General features: G+C 41.6%; 1 protein-coding gene across 3 annotated transcripts in view; it reads right to left on the bottom strand.

Moving 5' to 3' along the window:
- lmbr1 (limb development membrane protein 1) overlaps positions 1–26,853 on the bottom strand; it is a 325,954-nt gene that overhangs the window by 265,225 nt on the left and 33,876 nt on the right. For all 3 annotated transcript variants that reach the window (XR_005942582.1, XM_041183595.1, XM_041183596.1), the window contains exons 4-5: positions 23,405–23,544; positions 109–212 (exon numbers count right to left, since the gene is read on the bottom strand). Coding sequence is in view for 2 of the 3 variants with exons in the window: in XM_041183595.1 (XP_041039529.1) it covers positions 109–212; positions 23,405–23,544 (244 nt within the window). In the remaining variant the exon portion in view is untranslated. The remainder of the gene's footprint in view (positions 1–108; positions 213–23,404; positions 23,545–26,853) is intronic.

The raw sequence follows: 26,853 nt of genomic DNA on the forward strand, positions 1-26,853 counted from the left end.
AGCAGTTTCAATTCATGTACATACAATGCAGGTGAATCTTTATTCTATTAAGTTCTCTTACAAAACTACAGCAACAATTAAAAATAATTATTCAAAACAAAGACGTACCTTCTTTGATCCAGCAAATCCTTCAGATTCCAAGAAAAAATAGGCAAAAGGCATCAGCACAAACAGGGAAAGGTTGGAGAACAGGGATACAAGATTCCACAGTCCTAAAGTAGACATGACCAAAAATATTTTACATAAATAAGGGAATATGTAATAGTCCTAAACAAAACTAGTGATGTGCTTATACAGTGAAGTATTCTTAAACCAATTACATATGCTGCGCTCTACACCATTAATTCACTACTTTCTTCAAGTTAAGAAGCGCATAAACAAACACACAAAATAATGAATATAGTAACAAAACTAGAATCAAGTTTAGAAGTTAAAAATAGTTTGTTAATTCCTAGGTTTGCATCTTCAATTCTTCAAGAATTTTTTTTAAGCAAAGATATTTTAATATGGTACTCAGTTTTCATATTATAAGAAAATGTGTGTTTTGTTACATTATCATGTGTTTAGAATTTCAAAAAACTATCATTTTTCAGAATATTATTGTGGTTTATTGTAAAGTAGGTTTATGAGTGTGGATGGTTTTGTCTGCGTGATTTAATTGAATTGGAGTTAGGTAGACTGCGAGGTTGAAATTATCAAAAGGAGTTAGATGTAAAAGGCATTTGAAATGCTAATGAGTAAACACGTATGACAGCAGCATGTAGGGAGTGAAGGAAATTTGCATTTTTTAATAAGTGCAGGGGTAGTTTAGGTTTCAAAGGTCAAAGGGATGATAGGATGTTTACAACTAACAAGATAAGCAAGGCCAAGCAGTATGTTAATTTTTCCCAAAGGTACTGACCATACTGGCAACATGAAAGATTTTTATATTATAGGAAAAGTTAATTTCCAAAGATATAGAACAATGAAATTTACAGATTAAAGAGAGAGAAAGCATATTGGGGTGGAAGGCTATATAAGGGTGTGGCCATATAAAATTCTGAAAGGTACACCATGACACAAATTTGGAGGAAGCTTCTAGCCACTTTTGCATCAGTCTGCTGTGTCCAGTAACTAATCTTGTGTTAAAAAGCCTTCAGAATTCCACTGTCCAGTGGGTGCATGTGGTAACCTTGCTGGATTACTTACCTAAATTTAAGATCTATTTTGGACTGTTGCCTTAAAGAGGGTGTGTAGTTTGGAGTCAGGTTAATTCGGGATTTTGGGATTTGTTATAGTATTAAGTAACTGTAATCTTATGTATGTGCTTGAAGTCATTTCTTTTGTTAATATATGTTTTAATTTTGTTTTTTTAAAATCTCTAAAAGGTGTTTGTGGAGTCATTACTTCTGAACTCAGTGCACAAATCTTCTTGTAATAAATAGAAATTGCAAAACCGCTGTGATAGGGTGGCCAAGTTTCCCTTGTGGAATTGGCCCACCTGGCACACATCACCTGCCACATCATAACAAGACCTACAAGGTGTAATGGGAAGCCAGCAGTCTGGATTTATACATCTAGTACATTATATTCTCGCTAGTGACAGAAGCGCTTTGCGCATGTACACCTCTCAGCCAGCATTACATTGTACGTTGACAGTACAGATAGGAGCACAGACTCTCTAAAAAAAAAGTTAAACTTCAAAAAAAACCAAAAGCACTCTTAATCCTCATTCTGTGTTAAGCATACATACTGTGAGATTCGCCTTTATAGGAATCTCCATCTAATTAGATGTTCTTGGAAAGTCAGCCGTGGCTCTGTTGGTAGAACACTCACTTCTGATTCACAATGTTCCAGGTTCAAGCGTTACTGCAGAGCTTGAGCACAAAATCAAGGCTGACATTCTAGTGCAACACCAAGGGGGCATTACACCATCAGAAGTGCCGTCTTTCAGATGAGACATTAAAACGAGAACCACATTCGGCTGTAAAATATCCCATTGCACTACTTCGAAGAAGAGCGGGAGAGATATCCTAGCTGCCCTGACCAATCTTATCCCTCAATCAACCTGACGGAAAATGAGATTATCTGGTCATTACCACATTGCTGCTTATAGGAGTTTGCTGAGCACAAAATAGCTGCTGTGTTTCCTCCACTACAACATTGACTACAGATCAAAAAATAACAATTCAGTGGCTGTAAAATGCTTTGAGACACCCAGTAGTTGTGAAGGTGCAATATAAATGGAAACCTTTTTTTCTTTTAATTGATTTTCCAGGGCAAAGGACTAGTCATATGGAAGAAGCTTCCAATATTACAAATTTGTATGTCACAAAACCTCTCAGGAAGTTGCTGTGGCTGTTCTCAGATCATTGTGGAACAGTGTTTGTAGAGTAAAGGGTTAACATCAGAAGCATATATGATGCTAATGTAATAACAATGTCAAATCACATGACTGCTCCATCCTTGTGTAGAGGTCCAAATGTGTAAATGCGTGCTGTAAATAAATAATAACGGTTTTGAGAAACTACAGACTCCAGCAGAATACTTTGGGAGAATAGACAATTCCCAAAACCCCCACCTAGACCCTGACCACACAACAAAGCATGGTGCCAATGAGTAAAGGATCAAGCAGACCTTAAAGGGACACATGATGGGAAAGGAAAAGAATCCTTGAAAGAAGGACAAAAGCAAAAAAAAATGAAGTCTCACCAGTACATTGGAACATTACAGAAGAAACAGTTGCAAGCTGAGACACAGACCTAGTGACCGGATAGGAGTGAGAACTAGCCCGAAGTAGCAAACAGCAGCAGAGAAGCAGGAACAATTCCAGGAGTCAGCAGAAGCATGAAAACCACACAACCACTCCCAGAACCATTTCAGGGTGCAGAAGGCTCACAACAAGCCCAGGGGCAGCTCAAGAAAAGGGTTCACAAAGTATAGAGCTGCTTCAGGATGAATTACACAATAAAGATCAAAAAGACAAGATCAGAACACCAGTTTATGCAATAGGATCTATCACTGCTGATGTGATAACAAGGATTCAACTTCTTAGGAAGAAGCCCTACAAGCTTTGACTCTTATTATTTCAGGATCCATCTCAACGTAATAATAAAGGGTAAAATTAACAAAAGGAAGCAAAAACCAGCCAAAAGCATGATTCGTTTATCAATGATCTGCATAGGCTGGCAGTGAACTGCAATTATGGAATCTTAAATGGCTAGCTGACTTGTGACAGGATCGTAGGCACAAGACGAATCATTATCAGATCTCAGGCAAGGGAGGATTTAACAATAGTGAAAGCAGTGCAGATCATAAGGCAAAGGGAACTCAGGAAACAGAGTCGGGTGTTTGTTCATGGGGAAGGAGAGGCCTCATGGAGAAGATAGAGTTCGCTAGCCATAAAAAAGAAAGCACATCAAGGCCTAAGCCTGCCAAGTTGAGGAAAAGCGTGCCAATTGCCATTTTGAAATATCTTTGATGTGGTGGGTACAAACTGCACAAATTAGAAAAATCTCCAGCAGTGGGGTAGAGTGCCACAACTGTGGAAAAATAGGCCATTTCAAAACCATTAGTTACTCAAAAATGCTGACAATCTGTAAAAAGACGAACAAAATTTTAAAACCAAGCCACATACGAGAAATGGAAGAACCACAAGCAAGGAATTAACCTTCCTGGGAAAGGTAAATGATACTGTAAACAAGTATTAGAGTATTAAACTCGAAATGGATGAGTACCCCCACAAAGTTGAAGGCAGACACAGGAGCAGGGGTTTCTGTTTTATCAGATGAAGTCAAATGGCTTAAGCAGATTATACTGCAACCCGTATCTATCAAATTACAAAGTCCTGGTGGGACAACTTTAAAAGTCGAAGGCCAACTCGCGGCAAAACTGAAATATAAAGATCAAGAAATCATCGGATATCTCTTTGACATTCAAAGTCAAGGGTGCTCTCCACTAAGTAGAGAGGCATGCCTAAACTGGAATATAGCAGTACATTTCGAAATGAATTTCCAAAATTGTTTACAGGCCTAGGGAAGTTAAAGACCAAGTGCCACATCATCCTACAAGCTGATGCTAAACCAATTTGCCTCTTTACACTGAGGAAAGTCCTTCATCTACTCTTGGACAGAGTCAAATTGAAATTGAAAAGATGCAGCAGCAAGGGCTTTCTTCACCGGTCACCATGCCAACAAAATGGTGTTCAGGAATGGTTACTGTCCCAAAGTAAAATGGCTCCATGGGAATCTGCATGGATTTAACTCAACTAAACAAATCAGTGAAACATGAGATCCACCCGATGGCCTCAGTGGATGACAGTCTTGCCAAATTAGGCAAGAATACTCTATTCACCAAATTAAATACAAACAGTGGAATTTGGCAGTTTCCTCTGGACAAAGAATCTAGATTGCTGACCATGTGTATAACACCATTTGGTCGTTATTGCTTTAATAAGTTACCATTCATAACAGCGTATGCTCCAGAAATTTTCCAGAGACCGATGTCTCACACTCTAGAAGGCAGAGAAGGAGTGATATGCCACATGGACAACATACATTCCTCGCAATAGAAGAACATGACCACAAAGTTAGAGCAGTCCTGAGAGTCTTTCAGGACGCAGGCCTGTAAGTTAGTTGAACAAAAAATGTTGAGTCCGCCAAACCTATGATCAAGTTTCTAGGTCACATAGTACAAGCTGAAATCACAGTTGACTCACAAAAACCAAAAGCAGTCACAGAATTTCCAAAATTCAGCAACATAACGGAGTTTCAAAGAATTCCTTGGGATGGTCAACCAGGAAGGCAAATTTCTAACAAATTCAGCAGAGGTCAATGAGCCCTTGGGACAGCTGTTGAGACAGGGTCAACAGTGGCGCTGGAATGCAGACCAGCAAAATACTCAAAAGGATGAAACAACTTTTAATCCGTTCTGAAATCTTGGCACATTTATGACCCAGAATTACCAACCATAGTGGCAGCAGATGCATAGTCTACAGGTCTGAGGGCATTTTTATTTCAAAAGCAGAGAGACAGCAAGCATAAACCAGTCTACTATGCCTCTAGGTCACTGACAGAAATAGAACAACGATACACCACAATAGGAAAAGAAGCATTGGGAGCAACATTGGTGTGCAAAAAAATTTCAGGCTATGTTATGGGAAAATCCAAACAGACCACAAGCCACTAGTCATCCTTCTGAACATGAACGAAATTGCAAAGATGCTGCCCAGAATCCAGCGGTTCAGAACAAGGTTGATGAGATATCACTCCATTACACAGTATGTGCAAGGCAAGTATCAAACAATAGCAGAGTGCAAGAACCCTGCAGTCAGTCAGTCAGGTGGCCAGGCATTACTTAGTCTATAGAAGAAGTAGTGATTTCAAACTGTCTTACTTGTGCCATTAATAGCCAAGAACAAAAAGAACCTCCTACTTTTCCATCAAGGCCATAGGAGCACCTGGGAATGGACTTATTTAAATTTAGGGGGGAAAACCTTCCTTATTGTCATTGATCACTACTCATAATGGATTGAAGTAAACAGAATCACAGCAGAAGCAGTCATCCAATCCCTCAACACATAGCATACCAAACATCTTAGTGTCTGACAACAGCAAATTGCGGCCCAATGAGCTATTCTGCAATTTCGCAAACGAGGCAGACTTCGTTCATGGAACAAGTTCACCTTGCTATCCTCAAGCAAATGGACGAGCTGAGAGAAGGATACGAGCCTTCAAAGACTTATTGAAGAAATACAAAGACCTTAATCTAGCACCTGAGTTATCACACTTCACCATTAAAAATGGTTCTTCACCATTAGTTATTAATGAGCAGCAGCTTGATAATACAGCTTCCATCTCTAGAACAAAAACTCAAACTAAATATCACCACAAATGTCTACGAAAGGCTGAAACAGCGTGAGGAAGAACAGGAAAGCAACCAGGCTCAAAACTGTAATAACAGGCATAAAGCATGTTAGTTAAAAATGTTGAAGCCCAAGAAGACAATATGGGTCCAAGACAACAGAAGGAAGGCATAAATCATTGAAAAAGCTCCACAACTAAGATCATACAGGATTGAGACAGGCCAGGGTATCATAAGGGGAAATTGCAACGCCTTAACATCCTTGGAGAGAAAGCCAATAGAAACTTGGGCTTACTACTCAGATCCCGAAGGAGAAGAAGAAAGATTTATTACAAGCTCTAAGGCCACCCAGGAGAAGAGCACTCACACCAACATAGGGGAGAGTACGGAATTGTCCTTGACCTCAAAAGGAGGTCAGGACAAGACCAGGGAGATTGGTCAGGGAAGCTCAGAGACTAACCCTGTGATGTCCGAGACATGTCTAAGGGGGAGTGGTTACAAGCATGTAAATATGATAGGGGTAAAGACTCAGGGGGAGATACAGAGTAAAGGGTTAACATCAGAAGCATACATGATGCTGATGTAGTAATGATGTCAGGTCACATAGCTGGCAATTAAGAGGGATCTGGACAAAGGAGAAGCTCCAACCTCATGTAGAGATCCAATTGTATAAACACTTGCTATAAATAAAGAGTAATGGTTTTGAGAAACTACTGACCCAAACAGCATACTTCAGGAGAACAGATAAATACTACTGAAACTGTAGTTTCAGCTACCACTCCTAGCTGAAATAACCTCATCTAGACCCCAAACACACAACCAAAGAGTGCTGGTCCACTCTAGTGTGGAGGATGTCATCTGTAGAACAAAGGCTTACACAGCCAAAAATTTATATTTTTAGTTTTACAATCTGCTGCAGCTCAACTTGTCCCTACAGCTAGTATACTGGTCTTTCACACTGCCTTATTGAGTTGGCTACAGTAATTCCTCATTTAAAGTTGTGCATCTGTTCCTGAAAACCATGACTTTAACTTTAACTGAAATGAGTTTAAGTAAATCATAGGTTCCTTTGGACATCTATCTCCCAGAAAACCAATGTACAAACTGGTATGTATTTACCAGCTACCACTCCTAGCTGAAATAATTTGCAAAATAAAATACATCACTAAATATAAAAGAACTGCAATATACAATGTATATTGTTCAGAGAAATTACTCACCTCCAGTACAGTACTTTTAGATTGACCAGGCTCTATCTAGTGGCAGAGGTCAGTCACTGCAGGTAGCTAATGTTGCAGGACTGTCTGCACTAATCAACTTTTGCCACTAGATGGAACCCAAAGCTTCAGTGCAAATACAGAAAGTAAGCCAGGAGCCAGAAAAGGAGCTGAAGAACAGACCCTGGGGACTAAGCTAAGATTGGAGGCCAGAAGTCCATAAGGCCAGGAGTTGGCAAGACCAGGCGCAGGGGGAAGAGGGACTGAGGGAGAGGGTGGAAGCACTGCAGGGAAAGTCATGTAGGAAGGCCACAGAAGAGGAAGTCTGTGGCAAACAATGTTAAAGTGAAACTGACAGCAATAAACGGATACATTGGCACTACTTTATTAACTATGTTAAAGTGAAACAATGTTAATTAAGTGAGTTGATATTAAGCAGGAACTTAACGTTTTCCAGAAACTGAGCCAGCTTGAAAAACACTCAAGACATGAGGTCATATAAACATGAATTGCATTTTCTAGCTTCGATATACCATTAGCTAAGTCTTCCATTAATATTCCTCAAACAGGTTATGACTTAAGAAAACTTCATGGAGAAAAACTTTGTTGGTAGCATTTGGCTGTGCAATGTTACCTGTGCAACCATATACTATTTTAAATCGAACTGAACTGATGGAAGGTGATGCAATGTGTGATGCATCCATTAACAGTTGATCAGAGATCATGAGCAAGGTGAGGAGAGTGTGACTGCCCTTGACATCAAGGAAGCGTTTGACAGGGTGGCATCAAGGAACCCTAGCAAAACTGGAACCCATGGGAATCAGGAGGAAACCTCTCCACTGGTTGGAGTAGCATAAAGGAAAATACTTATGGTTGTTGGAGGCCAATCATTTCAGTTCCAGGACATCACTGCACAAGTTCCTCAGGTTAGTATCATAAGCCCAACCATCTTCAGCTGCTTCATTAATGACCTTCCTTCCATCATAAAGGTCAGAAGTGGGGATGTTCGTTGATGATTGTACAATGTTCAGCACCATTCAAGCCTCTTTACTGAAGCAGTCCGTGCCCATATACATCAAGACCTGGACGACATCCAGGCTTGGGCTTGCAAGTGGCAAGAAAAACTTGCGCTGCAGGCAACGACCATTGCAAACGAGAGAATCTGACCATCACCCCTTAACATTTAATAGCATTGCCACCACTGAATGCCCTCACTATCAACATCCTGGGGTGGGGGGGGCGGGGGGGGGGGTGTTTTAACCACTGATCAGAAACTGAACTGGACTAGCCATATAAACACTGTGGCTACAAGTGCAGGTCAGAGGGGTTAGGAATCCTGCAGTGAGTAATTCACCTCCTGACTCCCCAAAGCCTGTCTACCATCTACATGGCACAGTCAGGAGTGTGATGGAATACACTCCACTTGCCTGATTGAATGCAGCTCCAACAACACTCAGGACGCTTGATCCCATCCAGGACAAAGATGCCCGCTTGCTTGATACTCCCTCTACCATTGACACACAGTAGCAGCAATGTACACTGTCGACAAGATACACTGCAGGAACTCACCAAGGCTTCTTAGACAGCACCATCCAAACCCACTGCCACTACCATCTAGAAGGACGAGGGCAGCAGATGCACACCAACATCTGGAAGTTCCCCTCCTTGCCACGCATCATCCTGACATGGAAATGTATCGCCATTCCTTCACTGTCACTAGCTCAAAATTTGGAACTCCCTGCCTAACAGCACTGTGGGTGTACCTATATCAGATGTATTGCAGCGGTTCAAGAAGGCAGCTTCACCACACGTTTTGAAGGACAATTAGGGATGGGCAATAAATGCTGGCCTATCCAACAACACCCACATCCCAGAGTAAAAAAAATGTAATCTTATGTGCAAAAGTATTATTATAAGTGTGTGCATTACAAAGTTTAAGAAAATAAAGATAATTTTATCAATACATTTGAACAAAAGTACAAAGAACACAATTGAAAAGTGACTGTGACAAAATGGACAAAGCCATCAGCTCGAATGGGGGGGTGATGGAAAATGAGATGGGAATGAAGAAAGAAGGATTTAATTTCTAATTCATCACTGACTTAAGATTCTCAATAATGTTACAAGCATTGACAGAGCATTAAAAACAACTCACTAAGATAGTATCTTTAATATTGAAAAACATCAAGGCAGTTACTGCTGTGCCAAAGAAAGAGGTGACTAAATGCTTGCTCAGAGGTAGGTTTTAAGAAGGAAAGAGAGGCAGATGGAGAGGCAGAACAGTTGAGAGAATTTCAAAGAATGGGATTTAGACAGGACAGTTGCCAAGGATGAGCAAAGGCAGGGGCCAACACAAGGCCAGAATCAGAAGAACGGAGAGTTTTGGCAGGGTTATAGGGCTGAAAGGGTAGCATGGGAAAGGCCATGAAGGGTTGCATGCCTGAGAATAGAGACACTGGGGACCAGGCACCAACGTAGGTCAACAAAGACAAGAGTGATTGCTAAGCAGGACACAGTACAGGACTAGATACAAGCAGCAGCGTTTTGGTAAAATTGAACTGGAGTCTGACAGTATTTGGCTGTTCAAGCTTGAAGGCAACAGATGCATGGAATCAAGGTTCAGCAGCAGATTGTTTGAGGAAGGGGCTGAGGTGGGCAATATTATGGTGAAGTAGATGGTCTTTGAAATGGGGACAATATTGGGTGGGAAACTCAGCCCAGAATCAACTACCTCAAGATATTGTTGCAAGGGTGACAAAAGTATAATCATTTTCATAATATTTTTCTGGTTTATTGTGAAGTCGGTTTTTGGGGGTAAGTATAGGTAGTTATGTTTGTGTGATTTAATTACTTCTGGAGTCAAGTAAATGGCAAGTTTGAAATCAAAAGAAGCTAGGTGCTTGACATGCTAATGAGTAAATATGGATGCTGGCTTAGCATGTAAGGTATGAAGGGAATTTACATTTTTAGATAAATGAAGGGCATGTTGGATTTCAAAGGGATCTTAATCTGTGTACAACTAGCCAGATAAGCATGGCTAAGGGGTGTGTTTATTTTTCCCCAAAGGTTACTGACAATATTGGCAACATGAAAGTTTTTACATTATAAGGAAAATAGTTTCAAAGACATATGGAACAACAGAATTTACCTATTAAAAGGAGGGAAACATATACAAAAGGAGAATGAAAAGCTGTGTGGAAAAGGCCATGTACGATCTAACAGGATTTTGTGAAACAACCTTCAAGCAGCCTCCAACCAATTGTGCGTAAGTCTGCCATGTAAAGTAACTGAAGTTGGAGACACCCATTTGGAACTCCATTGTCAAGTAAGTTGCTTATTTCATTTTAAATCTAAAATCTATTTTAGACTGTTGCCTTAAAGGGGGTGCAGCTGGGAATCAGGTTAATTATGAATTTTAGGAGTTGTTATAGTCATAAGTAATTGTGGTTTTATCTATGTGCTTGAAATATTTTATTTCATGAAAAATATTTTAGTTTAATTTTTGAAATCTCTAAAGGTCTTGGTGTACTCATTACTTCTGAATTCAGAGCACACATCTTCTTGTAATAAACACAAATTGCAAAACCGTGCAAGTTACCCTCATGGATTTGGTCCACCTGGCACACATCATCCGCCACATCATAAGATTCTCCAGTTGGGTAGAGTAGAACCAAATGAGGGTAGACCCACTCATTTAATTCAGGATCATCTATTTAAGGATTTAGTAGAGGATAGGGAGGCTAGAAATGGGGCAAAGGGCAACAGTGGCCTTTTTTGAGGAGGACGAGTGTGATTATAGCAGCTTTTAAAACAACGGGTCAGTATTTAAGGAAAAGGAACTATTTACAATGTCAATTGTTTGGGAGCCACAAAGTGAAACAGGCCGGTCAGCAGTTTGGCAGGAATGAGGATCAAGAAAGGCAATAACTGCCCTGAAATTAAATATACCTTACCTGCCTTCTGTAAATTTTTAACTAATCTAGAATAAGCCAAAACCTTCCTCTTCCAAATATCCTGTCAGATATCAGGCAACATTTTGAAGAATTTAGGCCCACGAATTTGGGGACTTAAGGACACTACAGCACAGGAATCTGGGCAGGCAGGTTGGAATTTGGAGTGGGAAATTTTCCGCTGGGTCTCTGTCTTTTTTCCTCAATCCAGGAATTCTACCTGAAGTGAGCCCACATACCTTCTATCTCATAATACAATTCCACCAGCTCCTCCTCCAGTACCTTTTACGCAAAGTGCGTCTGCATGCAAGGGTCAAATCCTTATAAGAGTGAGGCCCAAAAGACGGAAATTGCCAGATTCCCAAGAGTAATCACTTTTGGAAAGAGGCAATTTTGCTGACTCTAAGATAGCAGCAAAGAGCACTTCAGAAATTCCTGGTCCTCTGCTGTGAGGCTGCCCCAGTGACACCAGCATTGGCACAAGTCACCATATTTCAACAACCCTTGGTCCAAATTTGCAATGGGGGTCACAGGTGCAGCAGACTAATTTTCATATGTTGCGTTCCACTACACTGACAGCAGGGAGAGCACAATCCAAGAGATTTTTTAAAAAGTGAGTCTTCATTTCAAATTCATATAACAAACATTACAGGTTACCATCTAATCAGAACTTAGAAAGCTGTGTCAAACAACAAAGGACAATGAATTTCGGTAGTTTTGTGCAGTCCTGCCACCTGCTGGTTTTTTTTGGTACAAAGCAGAATATTGAATTTTTAAAAATTACCGTTTATATAATGGTCCACCAGTCACATGGCCTTTCCAAATATTACAATGGGATATTTAAGCTAAATCCAGTTTCAAATCTCATTTCAAGCATTACTTCTCATTTAATTATATTTACGGGTAGTTTGCTACGATGAATAAATAAATAAATATTTTACTATAGGAGACCTGAAATAAATAAAGTAAGCAGATTTCATGGCAAATGGAGTATTTGCTAACACTGAGCATGTAAATCAACTTGTGCCACAGGAGTTCAAGTCTAGATCAGACTGTTGAAATGAAATTCTTACCAGTCTACAGCCCACAAGGGATCTACCTGAATGAATTTGGGCAGCAAATTATGAGCATCCATTAACCAACAGCATAATTTGCTTTTAATTCAACCCTCCACTGGGAGATTGTACAGAAAGATTACAGAACAGGTGGTGCAGCAGAAGCCAAAAAAAAAAGCCACATGATTTCTGCGGTTGCATTTAAAGCATATTGTTAGCATGGAGCAGAGGGAATTTAAATTTGAATCCAACTGTGTTACACAAAACCTAGGTGCATCTGATGCTAACCCTGGTACTGTATTTCTAATGGCAAGATCCATTTCTCAGCAATATCCCTGGCTTTAAAATCCAAAATTAGAAAGCAAAACGTCCTGAATTGTATAACATTGGTATAATCATGCCCGAAGATCTGGAATTCAGAGCAAGGTATATGACAAAAGCATGAAAGGCAGGCAGATTGTCAGGAGGGGGGAGAGGGGCCAATACTGGGGGGTGGGGGGGGGAGAAAAGAGAGAGAGAGAGAGAGAGAGAGACGGTGGAGGGGGAAGAGAGAGAGAGACGGTGGAGGGGGAAGAGAGAGAGAGACGGGGGAGGGAGAGAGAGAGACGGTGGAGGGGGAAGAGAGAGAGAGACGGTGGAGGGAGAGAGAGAGACGGTGGAGGGAGAGAGAGAGACGGTGGAGGGGGAAGAGAGAGAGAGACGGTGGAGGGGGAAGAGAGAGAGAGACGGTGGAGGGGGAAGAGAGAGAGAGACGGTGGAGGGGGAAGAGAGAGAGAGACGGTGGAGGGGGAAGAGAGAGAGAGACGGTGGAGGGGGAAGAGAGAGAGAGACGGTGGAGGGGGAAGAGAGAGAGAGACGGTGGAGGGGGAAGAGAGAGAGAGAGACGGTGGAGGGGGAAGAGAGAGAGACGGTGGAGGGGGAAGAGAGAGAGAGACGGGGGAGGGGGAAGAGAGAGAGAGACGGGGGAGGGGGAAGAGAGAGAGAGACGGGGGAGGGGGAAGAGAGAGAGACGGGGGAGGGGGAAGAGAGAGAGACGGGGGAGAGAGAGAGACGGGGGAGAGAGAGAGACGGGGGAGGGGGGAGAGACACGGGGGAGGGGGAAGAGAGAGAGACGGGGGAGGGGAAGAGAGAGACGGGGGAGGGGGAAGAGAGAGACGGGGGAGGGGGAAGAGAGAGACGGGGGAGAGGGAAGAGAGAGACGGGGAGGGGGAAGAGAGAGACGGGGGAGGGGGAAGAGAGAGAGACGGGGGAGGGGGAAGAGAGAGAGACGGGGGAGGGGGAAGAGAGAGAGACGGGGGAGGGGGAAGAGAGAGAGACGGGGGAGGGGGAAGAGAGAGAGACGGGGGAGGGGGGAGAGAGAGAGACGGGGGAGGGGGAAGAGAGAGAGAGATGAGGGAGGAGGAAGAGAGAGAGACGAGGGAGGGGGAAGAGAGAGAGACGAGGGAGGGGGAAGAGAGAGAGACGAGGGAGGGGGAAGAGAGAGAGACGAGGGAGGGGGAAGAGAGAGAGACGGCGGGGGGGAGAGAGAGAGACGGGGGGGAAGAGAGGGAGACCAGGGGGGGGGAGAAGAGAGAGAGACGGGGGGGAAGAGAGAGAGACGGGGGGGCAAGACAGAGAGACGGGGGGAGAGAGAAACGGGGTGGGGGGGGGGAGAGAGCCGGGGGGCGGGGGGAAGAGGAGAGCCGGGGGCGGGGGTCGGGATGGGGGGGAGAGAGACGGGGTGGGGGGGGGGGAGACAGACAGAAGAGAGAGAGGGAGCAGCTAGAGAGACGAGAGGTAAGGGGGGGGAAGGGATGGTGGGGAGCAGGGGGCAGAATGAGTTAATGAACCTGAAGTAATTGTTGTGACGTGGCAAGTGATGTGTGCCGGGTGGGCCAAATCCACAAGGGCAACTTGACCACGCTATTACAATTGTTTTTCAATTTGTATTTATTACGAGAAGATTTGTGCACTGAATTCAGAAGTTATGACTTGTCCACTACACCTTTAGAGACTTTAAAAACTAAATTGAAACGTTTATTAACAGAAAAGATTTCAAGCGCATACAAAAGATTAACACTATAACAAATCCCTAAATTCCTAGTTATTTATTTTGTTAGTTGTAAACATCCCATCATCCCTTTGAAACCCAAACAACTCGTTCACTTATCTAAAAATGCAAATTTCCTTCACACCCTAAACGTAGATAAAAGCAAAATCCTGCAGATGCTGGAAATCTGAAACAAAAACAAAAATTGCTGGAAAAACTCAGCAGGTCTGACAGCATCTGTGGAGAAGAAGACAGAGTTAACGTTTCGAGTCTGTATTACTCTTCATCAGATGACATAAACTGGAGGAACAGCACCTCATCTTCCGATTAGGCACTTTACAGCCTTCCGGACTTAACATTAAGTTCAACAACTTCAGATCATGAACTCTCTCCTCCATCCTCACCCCCTTTTTGACCCCTTTTTTCCTAATAATTATTATATATTTTTTATATATATATTTTTCTTTTCCCACCTATTTCTATTTTTATTTTTAAAATGTATTTCCATCCATTGTTTTACCTCCATCTTTTAGCCTATTTCGACACCCCCCTCCCCCCCCGCCAAAAACCCCATCCACACTTGGGCCATCTGACACTTGCTCATCCTGCTTTCTACCCTTAATGTCACCATTAGCACATCCTTTAATTAAGATCACCACCGGGAGTAAGGGAAAAGATGGGAAATTACAGGCCGATTAGCCTGACCTCGATCGTTGGTAAGATTTTAGAGTCCATTATTAAGGATGAGATTTCAGAATAAAAATACTTGGAAGTGCATGGTAAAATAGGGCAAAGTCAGCATGGTTTCATCAAGTGGGGGTCATGCCTGACAAATCTGTTCGAATTTTTTGAGGAGGTAACGAGTGGGTTAGACAAAGGAGAGCCAATGGATGTTATCTACTTGGACTTCCAGAAGGCCTTTGACAAGGTGCCGCACAGGAAGCTGCTCAGTCAGATAACAGCCCATGGTGTTAGAGACAAGGTACTAGCATGGATAGAAGATTGGCTGTCTGGCAGGAGGCAGAGAGTGGGGATAAGGGGGTCCTTCTCAGGATGGCAGCCAGTGACTAGTGGAGTTCCGCAGTGGTCAGTGTTGGGACCACAATTTTTCACTTTATACATTAATGATCTAGAAGAAGGAACTGAAGGCATCCTGGCTAAGTTTGCAGATGATACAAAGATAGGTGGAGGGACAGGTAGTATTGAGGAGGCGGGGAGGCTGAGGAAGGATTTGGACAGGTTAGGAGAACGGGCAAAGAAGTGGCAGATGGAATACAACGTGGGGAAGTGTGAGGTCATGCATTTCGGTAGGAAGAATAGAGACATAGACTATTTTCTAAATGGGGAGAGAATTCAGAAATCTGGAGTACAAAGGGACTTGGGAGTCCTAGTCCAGGATTCTCTTAAGGTTAACTTGCAGGTTGAAGCGGTAGTTAGGAAGGCAAATGCAATGTTGGCATTTATTTCGAGAGGACTAGAATATAAAAGCAGGGATGTGCTGCTGAGGCTTAAAAAGGCTCTGATCAGACCACATTTAGAATATTGTGAGCAATTTTGGGCCCCGTATCTCAGGAATGATGTGCTGGCCCTGGAGAGAGTCCAGAGGAGGTTCACGAGAATGATCCCAGGAATGAAAGGCTTAACATATGAGGAACGTTTGAGAACTCTGTGTCTATACTCAATGGAGCTTAGAAGGATGGGGGGGATCTGATTGAAACTTACAGAATACTGAAAGGCCTGGATAGAGTGGACATGCGGAAGATGTTTCCATTAGTGGGAGAGACTAGGACACGAGGGCACAGCCTCAGAGTAAAGGGAAGACCTTTTAGAACAGAGATGAGGGGAAACTTCTTTAGCCAGAGAGTAATAAATCTATGGAATTCATTGCCACAGGAGGCTGTGGAGGCCAGTTCATTGAGTGTATTTAAGACCAAGATAGATAGGTTCTTGAATGGTAAGGGGATCAAAGGTTACAGGGAGAAGGCGGGAGAATGGGGTTGAGAAACGTATCAGCCATGACTGAATGGCTGAACAGACTCGATGGGCTGAATGGCCTAATTTCTGCTCCTGTGTCTTATGGTCAACACCTCTTTGACCTTTTGTTTATGACATCTTTGGCAATCTCTCCTTTGCCTCCACCTATCACTGGCCTTCTATCCAGCTCCATCTGTCCCACTCCCGGTAAACAGTATATCTTTCACCTCATTCCTATTTCTCTTCAGTTCTGATGAAGAGTCAAACGGACTCGAAACGTTAACTCCATCTTCCTCTCCACAGATGATGTCAGACCTGTTGAGTTTTTCCAGCAATTTTTGTTTTTGCTAAGACCTCATCCATGTTTACTCATCAGCATTTCAAATGCCTTTTACCCCTAACTTCTTTTGATAATTTCAAACTTGTAGCCTGATTCTAGTTTAATTAAATCACACAGACAGAACAATCTATACTCATACCCATAAACCTACTTTACAAAACAGCACAATAATATTATTAACAATATTATAGTTTCATGACATTATTGCAATAGAAAGGGTCGCCTATGTTTATTTAATGAAGATCAGAGTTGGAAGTGAGGAAACACTAAACAATATCTCAAAGTTTCTTGATGGAGTCGGAATGTCTCTATAAGGGGTTAAATTATTCATATGGTTTCCCAGAACAAAGGAAAGTTTTGGGAATTGGACATAATTACAAGAGTTTAAATCTCTAAATGGGAGATCCCAGGAATTCCACATTAGGATGGAGATAGATTGCAGGGAGGTTTGTTGGTTTTGAGTTGATCTATGTGATTTCTCACAAGAAACAGGCACTTGGAGCCAGAAAGCAGCTTTGAGACAAGCAAGAGAAAATCTGCCAGAAGCTATAGACCAGTAGCACGAGATCTACCAGAGACCAAGCATGTTTTCTGATTTGGAGTCATTAAGTAAGAATGCAGCGGGGCCCATGCTTGAGCTGGGTAGTCCAGTCATGAGGTGCTGAAAGAGAGCTGGAGGGTCACATTGTCGGATACTAGCAGAAGGGCCCCTACAAATCTCATACCTCGGAGAATAATGGGAGCACCAAGGAGAATCGAAGTGAATTCATGAGAGCTGTGGTATACCTTGGTCCCAGGAGAAGTGAAGGGACCCTCAAGATCCTGTTCAGTACAGAGAACTCTTCAGCAGAAATAAAAGTCGAACAAGGAATATGTTGTTAAGATTTTCAGTTGTAAAGTATAAGTGTTTGTGAAATATGTTAAGTTAGTAGCGCTTGTTTTCATTAACCCCTTTACAGTGAAAGGTTTTTGTCTAAAACAAGAAACCTTGGTGTGTAATTCTTTCAGTTAAGCTTTAATTTCTTTTTAAAAGTTACTAGTCTCAACCAAGATCATAACAATCTAAATGGAAAAAATATCCCGAAGAGATACATAGCATTTTTTAAAATCACAATTCATACCCCATATAATTAACATGCATTTTGGCACAGTTGCTGCTATGAACACAGTTCATCAGTCACATTTTTACTCTAGACAGATGCCTTCAAATATACAATATTCAGCAACACCTTCATGGGATGAATAAAATATGCAATACTATCTGGTTTACAAGACAAATATTCAAGATTAATTGGGTTTGACAAGAAGGTAATATCTTGGATTGTTCATAATCCATCTGCTGTTGACAGCTTAACAACTGAAGAAAATTCTCAACAATAAAAAGTACCTGGATTACAATTAAAGAGAAAAAAACACCACTACAGTGGCTAAAGCCAAGTCATCAAATGGATGGCAGAGGGAAAACAAAAGAAGAGAATGAGAAAGAGGCTGAGGCAGAGGTTCAAAAGGAGCGAGTGCAGGTTATGGAGAGGGAGGGATAAGGACAAAGAGAGATTTAGAGAGGACAAGAATTTTATATCTTACATTTGGGGCACAAGTAACACTCATTGGTTAGTGAAGACATAGGTTATTAGGAATGCAGAACTTGGTGCAGAGCAGGACACAATCAGAAATTTTTTTTGGATGAACTGGAGTTTGTCAAGGGTGTACGACAAGAAACCAGCAAAAACAGCATTGAAGAAAACTAGGTGTGGAGGTGACAAAAAATTGTTAGTGGCAAATGGACTGAAGTCAAGGGAGAGGCAGAATACTTTGCAGATTTGGAAAAAGCAGGTCTTGCAAATGCAAAGGACATGGGATGATAAGCTTATTCCAGTTTCAACTAAGGGAAGATTGACAACAATCCGAGAAACTTACTGTAAGCAGTCAGTGAAAAGAGTGTAATTTGTGGGAGTCTATGCAGATGATTGCTTCAGTCATCCTAATATTTAGCTGGAGGAAACTGAGATTAATCAAAGGCTGATTGTCAGACAAAGCAGTTTGACATCAGAGAAGAAAGCTGGTGGAGCCAATCACTTTTTACAGATATTTCATAAAAAGTGGCCTGGTGGCTCAATCGCCAAAAGAACAAACCATCTGAGATCAGGGTTTCCAGACTTATGGAAAATTTCATGCATTCTTGGTTACACCACAAGATGGAGACCTACACATATTGTAACCTACAGCAAACTATACTGTCAAGTTAGGTTTGTTCAAACAATTCAAATTAGATAACTGTTGAGCTATTGCAGAGTTACTCAGCAATCAATCAATAAATTTTGCCAATGAGAGGGGAATATGAAAATTCTAACCGCATAAGCAATTTTGACTAGCAAGAGGCAGGTTCACTTTTATTGCAATTTCCCACTGACAACAATTCCAAGAAGCATTCCAAGTTCAAGCTTAAAGCGAATTATCGACATCCTGGAGATGGTGCTAAAGTTGCCCTGGGAACATGAAAGGTGCATTATAAATGTAAAATTAAATAGCTACTTTGCATCAGTCTTCACCACTAACGATGCTGGGTTACAAATAATGGGCAAACTTAGGATGCTAAAATATCAAATTGATACAGCTATAGTCCTGACCAGAATATGCGATCATAAAATTCACTAGAGGATATTAAAGAACATGAGCTGTGCACTGAGAGCGGTATGCTTACATATTTTAATAGCTAACTGAGGTGTGGGTTTGTTTCCATGCATTGGAAACAAACCCATACTATTGCATATTTAAAAACAGAATTAAGTTGGAACTAGCAAAAATCAAGCCTGTCAGTTGGAATATGGTTATAGGCAAGTAGCTAGAAGCAATCGTAACAGATGTATTACATGACCACCCAAAGAAGGATTATTAAGAAATCGCAACATGGCTTCTGGAAAAGATCTTGTTCACCAATTGAGTTGAACTGAGTGCAGATATGCACGTAGCTTTGAAGCAAACATGCAAAAGGAAACATGAAATCAAGAAACAGCTAAAGGCACAGGATACAGCAAAGGTTATGAGCTGCAACAACACTCATTGGTTAGTGAAGACATAGGTTATTAGGAATGCAGGGCTTGGTGCAGAGCAGGACATAAGCAGAAGTTTTTTTGGATGAACTGGGGTTTGTAGAAGGTATACAACAAGAAACCAGCAAAAACAGCGTTGAAGAAAACTAAGTGTGGAGGTGACTGAAGGACTGAAGATTTGCATTCAAGAACTAGTTGCACCTCTAGCCAAGCGGTTCCAGTACAGCTCCTTACTTCTTCAGCAGTCCCTCAGGATCAGGGATGACTTGCTTTCACTCTGGTTGCATGGGTTCTGAGATAGTTGATATGCCCAAGGCAGGATCTGCAAACTCTGCCACATGCACGACAGATGTTGCTTGAAGGGTCGGGTAGGTGAGTTTGCGCAGGTTAATACACTCTCTCTGGCACCTCCGCTTCGACAACATGTCTTGCCCAGTGGAGCTGGTTTTAAGTGATTAATACCTCGCAATTGGAAATGTTGGCTACATCACTGGAATCTACCCAACAAAGTGTAAAATTGGCCAGTTATGACTAGTCCATAAAAAGGACAAATCCAATCCAATCAATCAATCCTCCCCATCTGTCTACTTCTTAATTATCAGCTAAGTGATAAAAGGCGTTGTTGGCATTGCTATCAAATAGCCATTTAGTAGTACAGAACTTTAGTTTTGATGAAAAAACAATACATTTTTTGTCAAAGCTTTTCATCTTGGACTCATCAGGGCAACCCACAAGAATACCAAATGTAAAGGGAGCAACAATTTATACTGAATGAGAAGAGTGTGTTGATTGGTTGGCAAATGGACTCAGATTGGTAGAGGCCATGGAGAACACACCAGTTGTTTCAAGCACTGTTTGAAATTTAAACCAGGCAGCTTGACTCCAATTGGTCAAGACATTCCCTGGGGAATCAACCAGCAAATGGCTATCACTAATTTTGTTTAGCTGAAACAGGCACAATGTATGTATATGCTCTGTCTGCAAAAAAAAAACAGGCATCTATTAACATAGGTAGCCTCCAGTACATTCAAATGCACCTTACTGCAAGCCTGGCTGACAATCTTAAATTGATTGTCAGCGTAATTCTTAGTAAATGGAGGAATAATTAGTAAGTGTTGTCCAATTGCAGAACCACATCTAACGTTGGACACTATGTTTTGAGTTTTGCGTGAAATAATCTGATCAGGATAGCCATTATCCCGCAGGATGCCTTTGATGTGCCCCATTTCAGCATTAATTAGCATGGTGAGCAAATTGACGGGGGCCCTATTCACGAGGCTGCCGATAAGACCAATTATATAGCGCATGGAACTGTAAGAATACCAATGTGTATACTGGCCAGTAATGGTAGGCTTGCAATAGACCATAGTAGAGAACCCCCTAGCAGATTTCTCAATTAGTACATCAAGGAAAAGGAGTTCATTTGACTGATCCATTGCAAAGGTGAATTTGAGTGCAGAATGAAATCCATTAAGACATGCAAGGAAATTATTACATGCAGCTGCAGTTTAAAATATAGCAAACACACCTTCCACGTATCGAAAATATGCAAGGAGGAGGAGGAGGTTAGGTGTCATTCCGTCAAAGGCACATTTCTCGTGGAACTCAACAAAGATGTTTGTGATAGGTGGGCCTAGAGGGGATCCCATGGCAACACCATTTATTTGGGTATCACATGGTGTCACTAAAACTGAACTCAACTGCACACATCGCCGGGTTCATCAGTTTGACGAATACTGATTCACGCAATGCAGGCATGTCTAGAACTGCAGTGCAATATCTATAGATTCCTTAAGTGGAACATTGGTGAATAGGCTAGCAATGTCAAATGAGCACATGAACACAGCATTGCTATCGATATGCTGTATGGTCTTCATAAACATGAAGGAATCCTTCACCCTATTTGTGGAAAACTTGCTGAAACTGATTGTAACAATTCGTCCAACCATTTGGCCAATTTATGTTGTGCAGAACCGGTGATAGATAAAATGGCATAAAGGGACATCACTTTTGTGTGGCTTGGGCAGCCCATACATACACAGACAAAGAGAGCCAGATGAACCCTGTTGAATATACCACGCAGCAGTTCATCGCTCTTATAAAAAACACTTGCTGGACTTGTGTAAGCTTACTTTCAAGTAAGGCAGTCCAGTCATGCTGAGCAGCAGAATCACAGTGCAGACGAGGCCCTTCAGCCCATCGAGTCTGCACCAACATGTGAGAAACACCTGACTTACCTACCTAATCCCATTTATCAGCACTTGGCCCATAGCCTTGAATGTTATGACGTGCCAAGCACGTCATCCAGGTACTTTTTAAAGGATGTGAGGCAACCCGCCTCCATCACCCTCCCAGGAAGCTACATATATTAATACACAGGGCCTTGTTCTTTGCAGGCTGAAAGAACACGTAAACAAATTACGTCTGTTTCAGCTAGACAAAATAAGTTAGTTAATTCTTCAGGGCAATGCCTTGACAAATCAGGGTCAAGCTGCCTGGTTTATATTTCAAACAATGCTTTGCAATTAACTGTCAGTCACCATCAGCTGGTGCATTCTCCATGGCAATACCTCTATCAATTGGAATCCACTTGCCAACCAAACAGCCCTCTTTTTTCTAAAAGCATAAAGTGTGGTTCCCTTTATATTTGGTATTCTTGTATTTGCCCTGATGAGTGCAAGGCAAAAAGATTTGACAAGAAAAATCTCTTTTTGCAGCAATACACAAGTGCTAACAAGCAGCACCTACTCAGCAGTAATCTGCTCACTGATGCTCTGTTTGGGATCTGCCTTAGCCCTCAGTTCCAAATGTGGACGAAAGAACTGAATTCCTAAGTTGAGGCGAGAATGACTGCCCTTGACAACAAAGTAAGCATTTGACTGAGTGTGGCATGAAGGAGCCCTAGCAAAATGGAAGTCAGTTGGGATTGGGGGAAAGCTCTCCACTGGTTGGACTCATATGTAGCACAAAGGAAGATGATTATGATTGTTGAGCTCCAATAAAACACAAGAAGTTCAACTTCAACGACAAAGCAGCCAACTTCATCGGCACCCCATCCATCACCTTCAATACTTATCTAGCACTGGCGGACGGTGGCAGCAGTGTGTACCATCTACAACATGCATACAGCAACTCACCAACGCTCCTTCCAAACCTGTGATATCTACCACCTAGGTTAACAAGGGCAGCAGACACATTGGAACACCACCTGCAAGTCGCACATGACCTTGACTTGGAACTGTATTGCTGTTCCTTCATTTTCATTCAAAAATTTGGAACTCTCCCTTAACAGCTCTGTGGGTGTAGCTAGAACACATGGATTGCAGTGGTTCAAGGCGGCTCATCACCACCTTCTCAAGGGCAAATAGGGATTGGCAATATCAAATCCCATGAGCAAAAAATAAACCTGGAGAGTTCCGAAGAGTAACCAGCATAATATATAGAAGTTAGACAGGAATAGAGCATGTGTTTCCCAGCCAAAATAGTCTCCCAGAATTAATCCGATTGACTTTGGGGGTCAGAGAGGGATTTGCCTGTTTTTCCCTAAGTTGACTCAAGGTTTTCCCCCCACCCCCATACTCTGGTTTTTTTGCCTCCTCTACAAAATTGTATGGCTGCATTGGTGTGGCACTGATGATGCTAATATTGGCCTGTTGGACTAGCTGGTCTTTATCTTTTCTTTCTTCAGTAAATAAAATGCATATGGAAGCATCACAATATTAGACCTACCCCATCAATAGAAATTAGAATTATTAAACCAATATTCATTACTGTGAGTTTGTATTCAATCAGAACCATTCCCGGAGGAGAATTTAATTTTAAAACTAGCACACCAATTAGGATATAAGCTTACAAGAGATTCATATGTCTGCGATATAGAATGGACTTGAGATCATCTTTAACATAGCTTGAATTTTTCAGATATTATGGAAAGCAAAATATACTAACCATGAATTAGTGAACCATTCAGCCACTGTATGTAGTAATTTTGTGGAAAAGAAAGCAGGATCTCATTGCTGATGATCGAAAATGGCAATAACAGGACTGCACCAGCTGAAACAGCCAAAGTAAACGTGCATAGGTACAACCTGAAAAATATTAAAGACATAAAAATTATGACTTTACAACTCACATCAGAAAGAACATATTAAGCCACACACAGCCCCAGTTGGTTACAACTTGCAAGACAACATAGTCAAGGTCTCTATCCCCAGCTAACTTTAGGCTGATCTTTACAGCTAACTCACTACATTACTTTCAATGGCAATTTAAAATGCAGTAAAACTTGCATAAAACTTATTTTTATTAATTAGCAAGGTCACAGTGGAAAAACAGAATCTTGTACATGTGACGTACCAAACACAGTCAAGCTAATATGATTGTATTTCACGCCCTTGTATTCCTGGTCCCAACATATAACATCATGGTATTTCTCAAGGGAAAGGACTATTCATTTTACAGGCAGCAGAGTTTTCCAGCATATTTAAAACTTGCATGTGGGCATATATTCTACCTTTTCCTGACTTAAGTGAAAGAGTTGCATTGATGTTTTCACTGACATTGTCAATTTCAATTTAAGAATGTGTATCATATCTGACAATAGTCTTGTGCATTTTTCCAATTGTTAACCTTCATATTTATTTGCAAGCTATGAGGGAAGACCAGGGAATGAGACTAATTGGGTAGCTTTTTCAGACTGCCGGCATATGGGTGTTGGACCAAACTGTCGCACTCTTGAAAGCCAGTTGGTGAAGGTTAGAACTGGAACCAATCTTTACACACTTTCATATTTATTTACTGAGTTACATATTACAAAAATACACCTCCTAACCTGACAACCAGGGTTTTGGGCTGTGTCTATTTATATTGATGAAAGGAAGAGTGGAAATTGCAGGGCATAGGCCATAATCTTTCAGTCTTCCCTAGACTCAGGAGGTGTCAAAGGACTGAAGAATTGCAAGCATTACGCCCTTGTTCAAAAAAGGTTATCCGGTTAAACCCAGCAATTACAAACCAGTCAGTTGAACTTCAGTGGCGGGGAAGAATTAGTAGTCACATGGAAAAACGTGAGTTGATTAGGAAGAGCCGGCATGGATTTCTAAAGGGGAAATCATGTTTAACTAACTTGGAGTTTTTTGAAGCAGTACAGAAAGCGTTGATGAGGGTCATGCTGTTAATATGGTGTACATGGACTTTCAAAAGGCATTCAATTCATTGCCACACAACAGACTTGAGAGAAAAGTTACAGCTCAAGGAATAAAAGGGACAGTAGCAATGTGGATACAAAATTGACACAGTAATAGTGACAGGAAAAAGGGTAATGATCAGTGGATATTTTTCGGGCTGGAGGGAAGTTTGTAGTGGAGTTCCCCTGGGGTCGGTCTTGAGACCCTTGCTTTTCCTGATATATATTAATGATCTAGATCTTGGTGTGCAGGGGACAATTTCAAAGTTTGCGGGTGATACGAAACTTAGAAGCATTATAGCCTGTGAGGGAGACAGTACAGAACTTCAAAATATGCCGGTGGCGTGGACAGATAGGTGGCAGATGAAGTTTAATGCGGAGCACTGTGAGGTGATTCATTTTAGTGGGAAGAACATGGAAAGGCAACATAAAATAAGGGGTACAATTCTTAAGTGTGTGCAGAGGGACCTGGGTGTATATGTGCATAGATCATTGAGGATGGCAGAACAGGCAGAGAGAGAAGTTAATAAAGCATACGGAATCCTGGGCTTTATTAATAGGGGCATAGAGTACAAGAGCAGGGAGAGGATGCTCAGCTTATATAAGACATTAACTGGACCTCAGCTGGAGTATTGTGTACAGTTCTGGGCACCACACTAGAGTAAGGATGTGATCGCATTGGAGGCAGCGCAGAAGAGGTTCACAAGAATGGTTCCAGGGATAAGAAACTTGAATTACGAAGATAGATTGGAGAGGTTGGGGCTGTTCTCTTGTAGAGGAGATTTGATAGTAGTATTCAAAATCATGAGGGGGGCTGAATAGAGTCAATAGGGAGAAACTATTCCTGCTTGTAAAAGGATCGTGAACAAGAGAGCACAGGTTTGAAGTGATTTGCAAAAGAAGCAAATGTGATGTGAGAAAAAACTTATTCACACAGTAAGTGGTTCGATCTGGAATGCACTGCCTGAAAGTGTGGTGGAGGCAGGTTCAATCAAGGCATTCAAGAGGACATTAGATGATTATTCGAATAGAAACAACGTACAACAGTGTGGGGAAAACGCAGGAGAATGACACTAAGTCATGATGCTCATTTGGAGAGCCTGTGCAGACACGTTGCGCCGAATGGCCTCCTTCTGCAATTCTGTGATACTCGGCTTTCTTAAAAAAAAGTCAGAGTTAATGTGTCCCATTTGCTCCACGAAGGCTGAAGAAAATGAAAAAAAAATTTTTTTCAAGGCAACAGGCATCAGTCCAACTTGGAGTGTCCCTGTCCTCGATCTGAACAGCAGTTGGAATTGAATTTTGTCAAGCTTTAGTACAATCCATGATGTAATCGCTCCAAGGAGCGGCCATCTGTTTTCCAAAATCTATCAAGTCTGACAATGCCTGTTAAGCATTTAGCAGATTATCTTGCTTTTAAGTTCCATCCAAGAACTCTAATACAAGGTCCAAACCTTCATTACTATACAACTGACAGGCATCCAGCTTATAAAGTACTTAAATTCTGATCATACCTCGTTTCCTCTTCGGTAGGTACATAACCCATATCCACATCATTCTTCCCCTGGTCATGTGGCTCAGACTCCAAGCACAGCAGTAATCAAACCCAACAACTTATACTTGCCTTGTGCCATTTTTCACAACAGCTACTAAGATTGCAGTTTTCTGTCTGAACTTTTTCTTAATCTCCAGCTTTCACCTTTAGGCGACCATTCTCTGCTCCCACATTCTACACTGGTGAACCTAGAACTTGAGCAATTCTTTACACACTTATATATCAATTTACAAAATTATACCTAACAAACATACACCTCTCAGCCCAACTGCCACAATTTTAGTCGGTCTCTATCTGTAAGGGCTCATGTGAATCTCCAGCTAGTGTCCACCACCTTCAAAAGATTTGCTGTATGATTCTATGATGTTACATACAAGTTATAGCCCCAATTGTGAATCAAAGGGAATGGGAAAGAACTAAAGTGTAAAGAAAGAAATCTTAGTGCCTTGTTAAGGTTTTGTTTGGTTTTACTCCCTTGCCCTAAAAAAGTAGTAAATAAGGTTACTGAAAGAGCTATCTATAGTACTAAATTCAATTCCAGGCATCAAACTGCAGGAAAGGTACATTAGCCATGGTAGTCCTACAGAACAGTATCACCAAAATGTTATCACGGCTCAAATGTTAAATGAAGACAGGTTTATAAATGTGACTTGTATT

The sequence above is a fragment of the Carcharodon carcharias genome, chromosome 3 (genome assembly GCF_017639515.1).
Source record: "Carcharodon carcharias isolate sCarCar2 chromosome 3, sCarCar2.pri, whole genome shotgun sequence".
Taxonomy (NCBI): Eukaryota; Metazoa; Chordata; class Chondrichthyes; order Lamniformes; family Lamnidae; genus Carcharodon; species Carcharodon carcharias.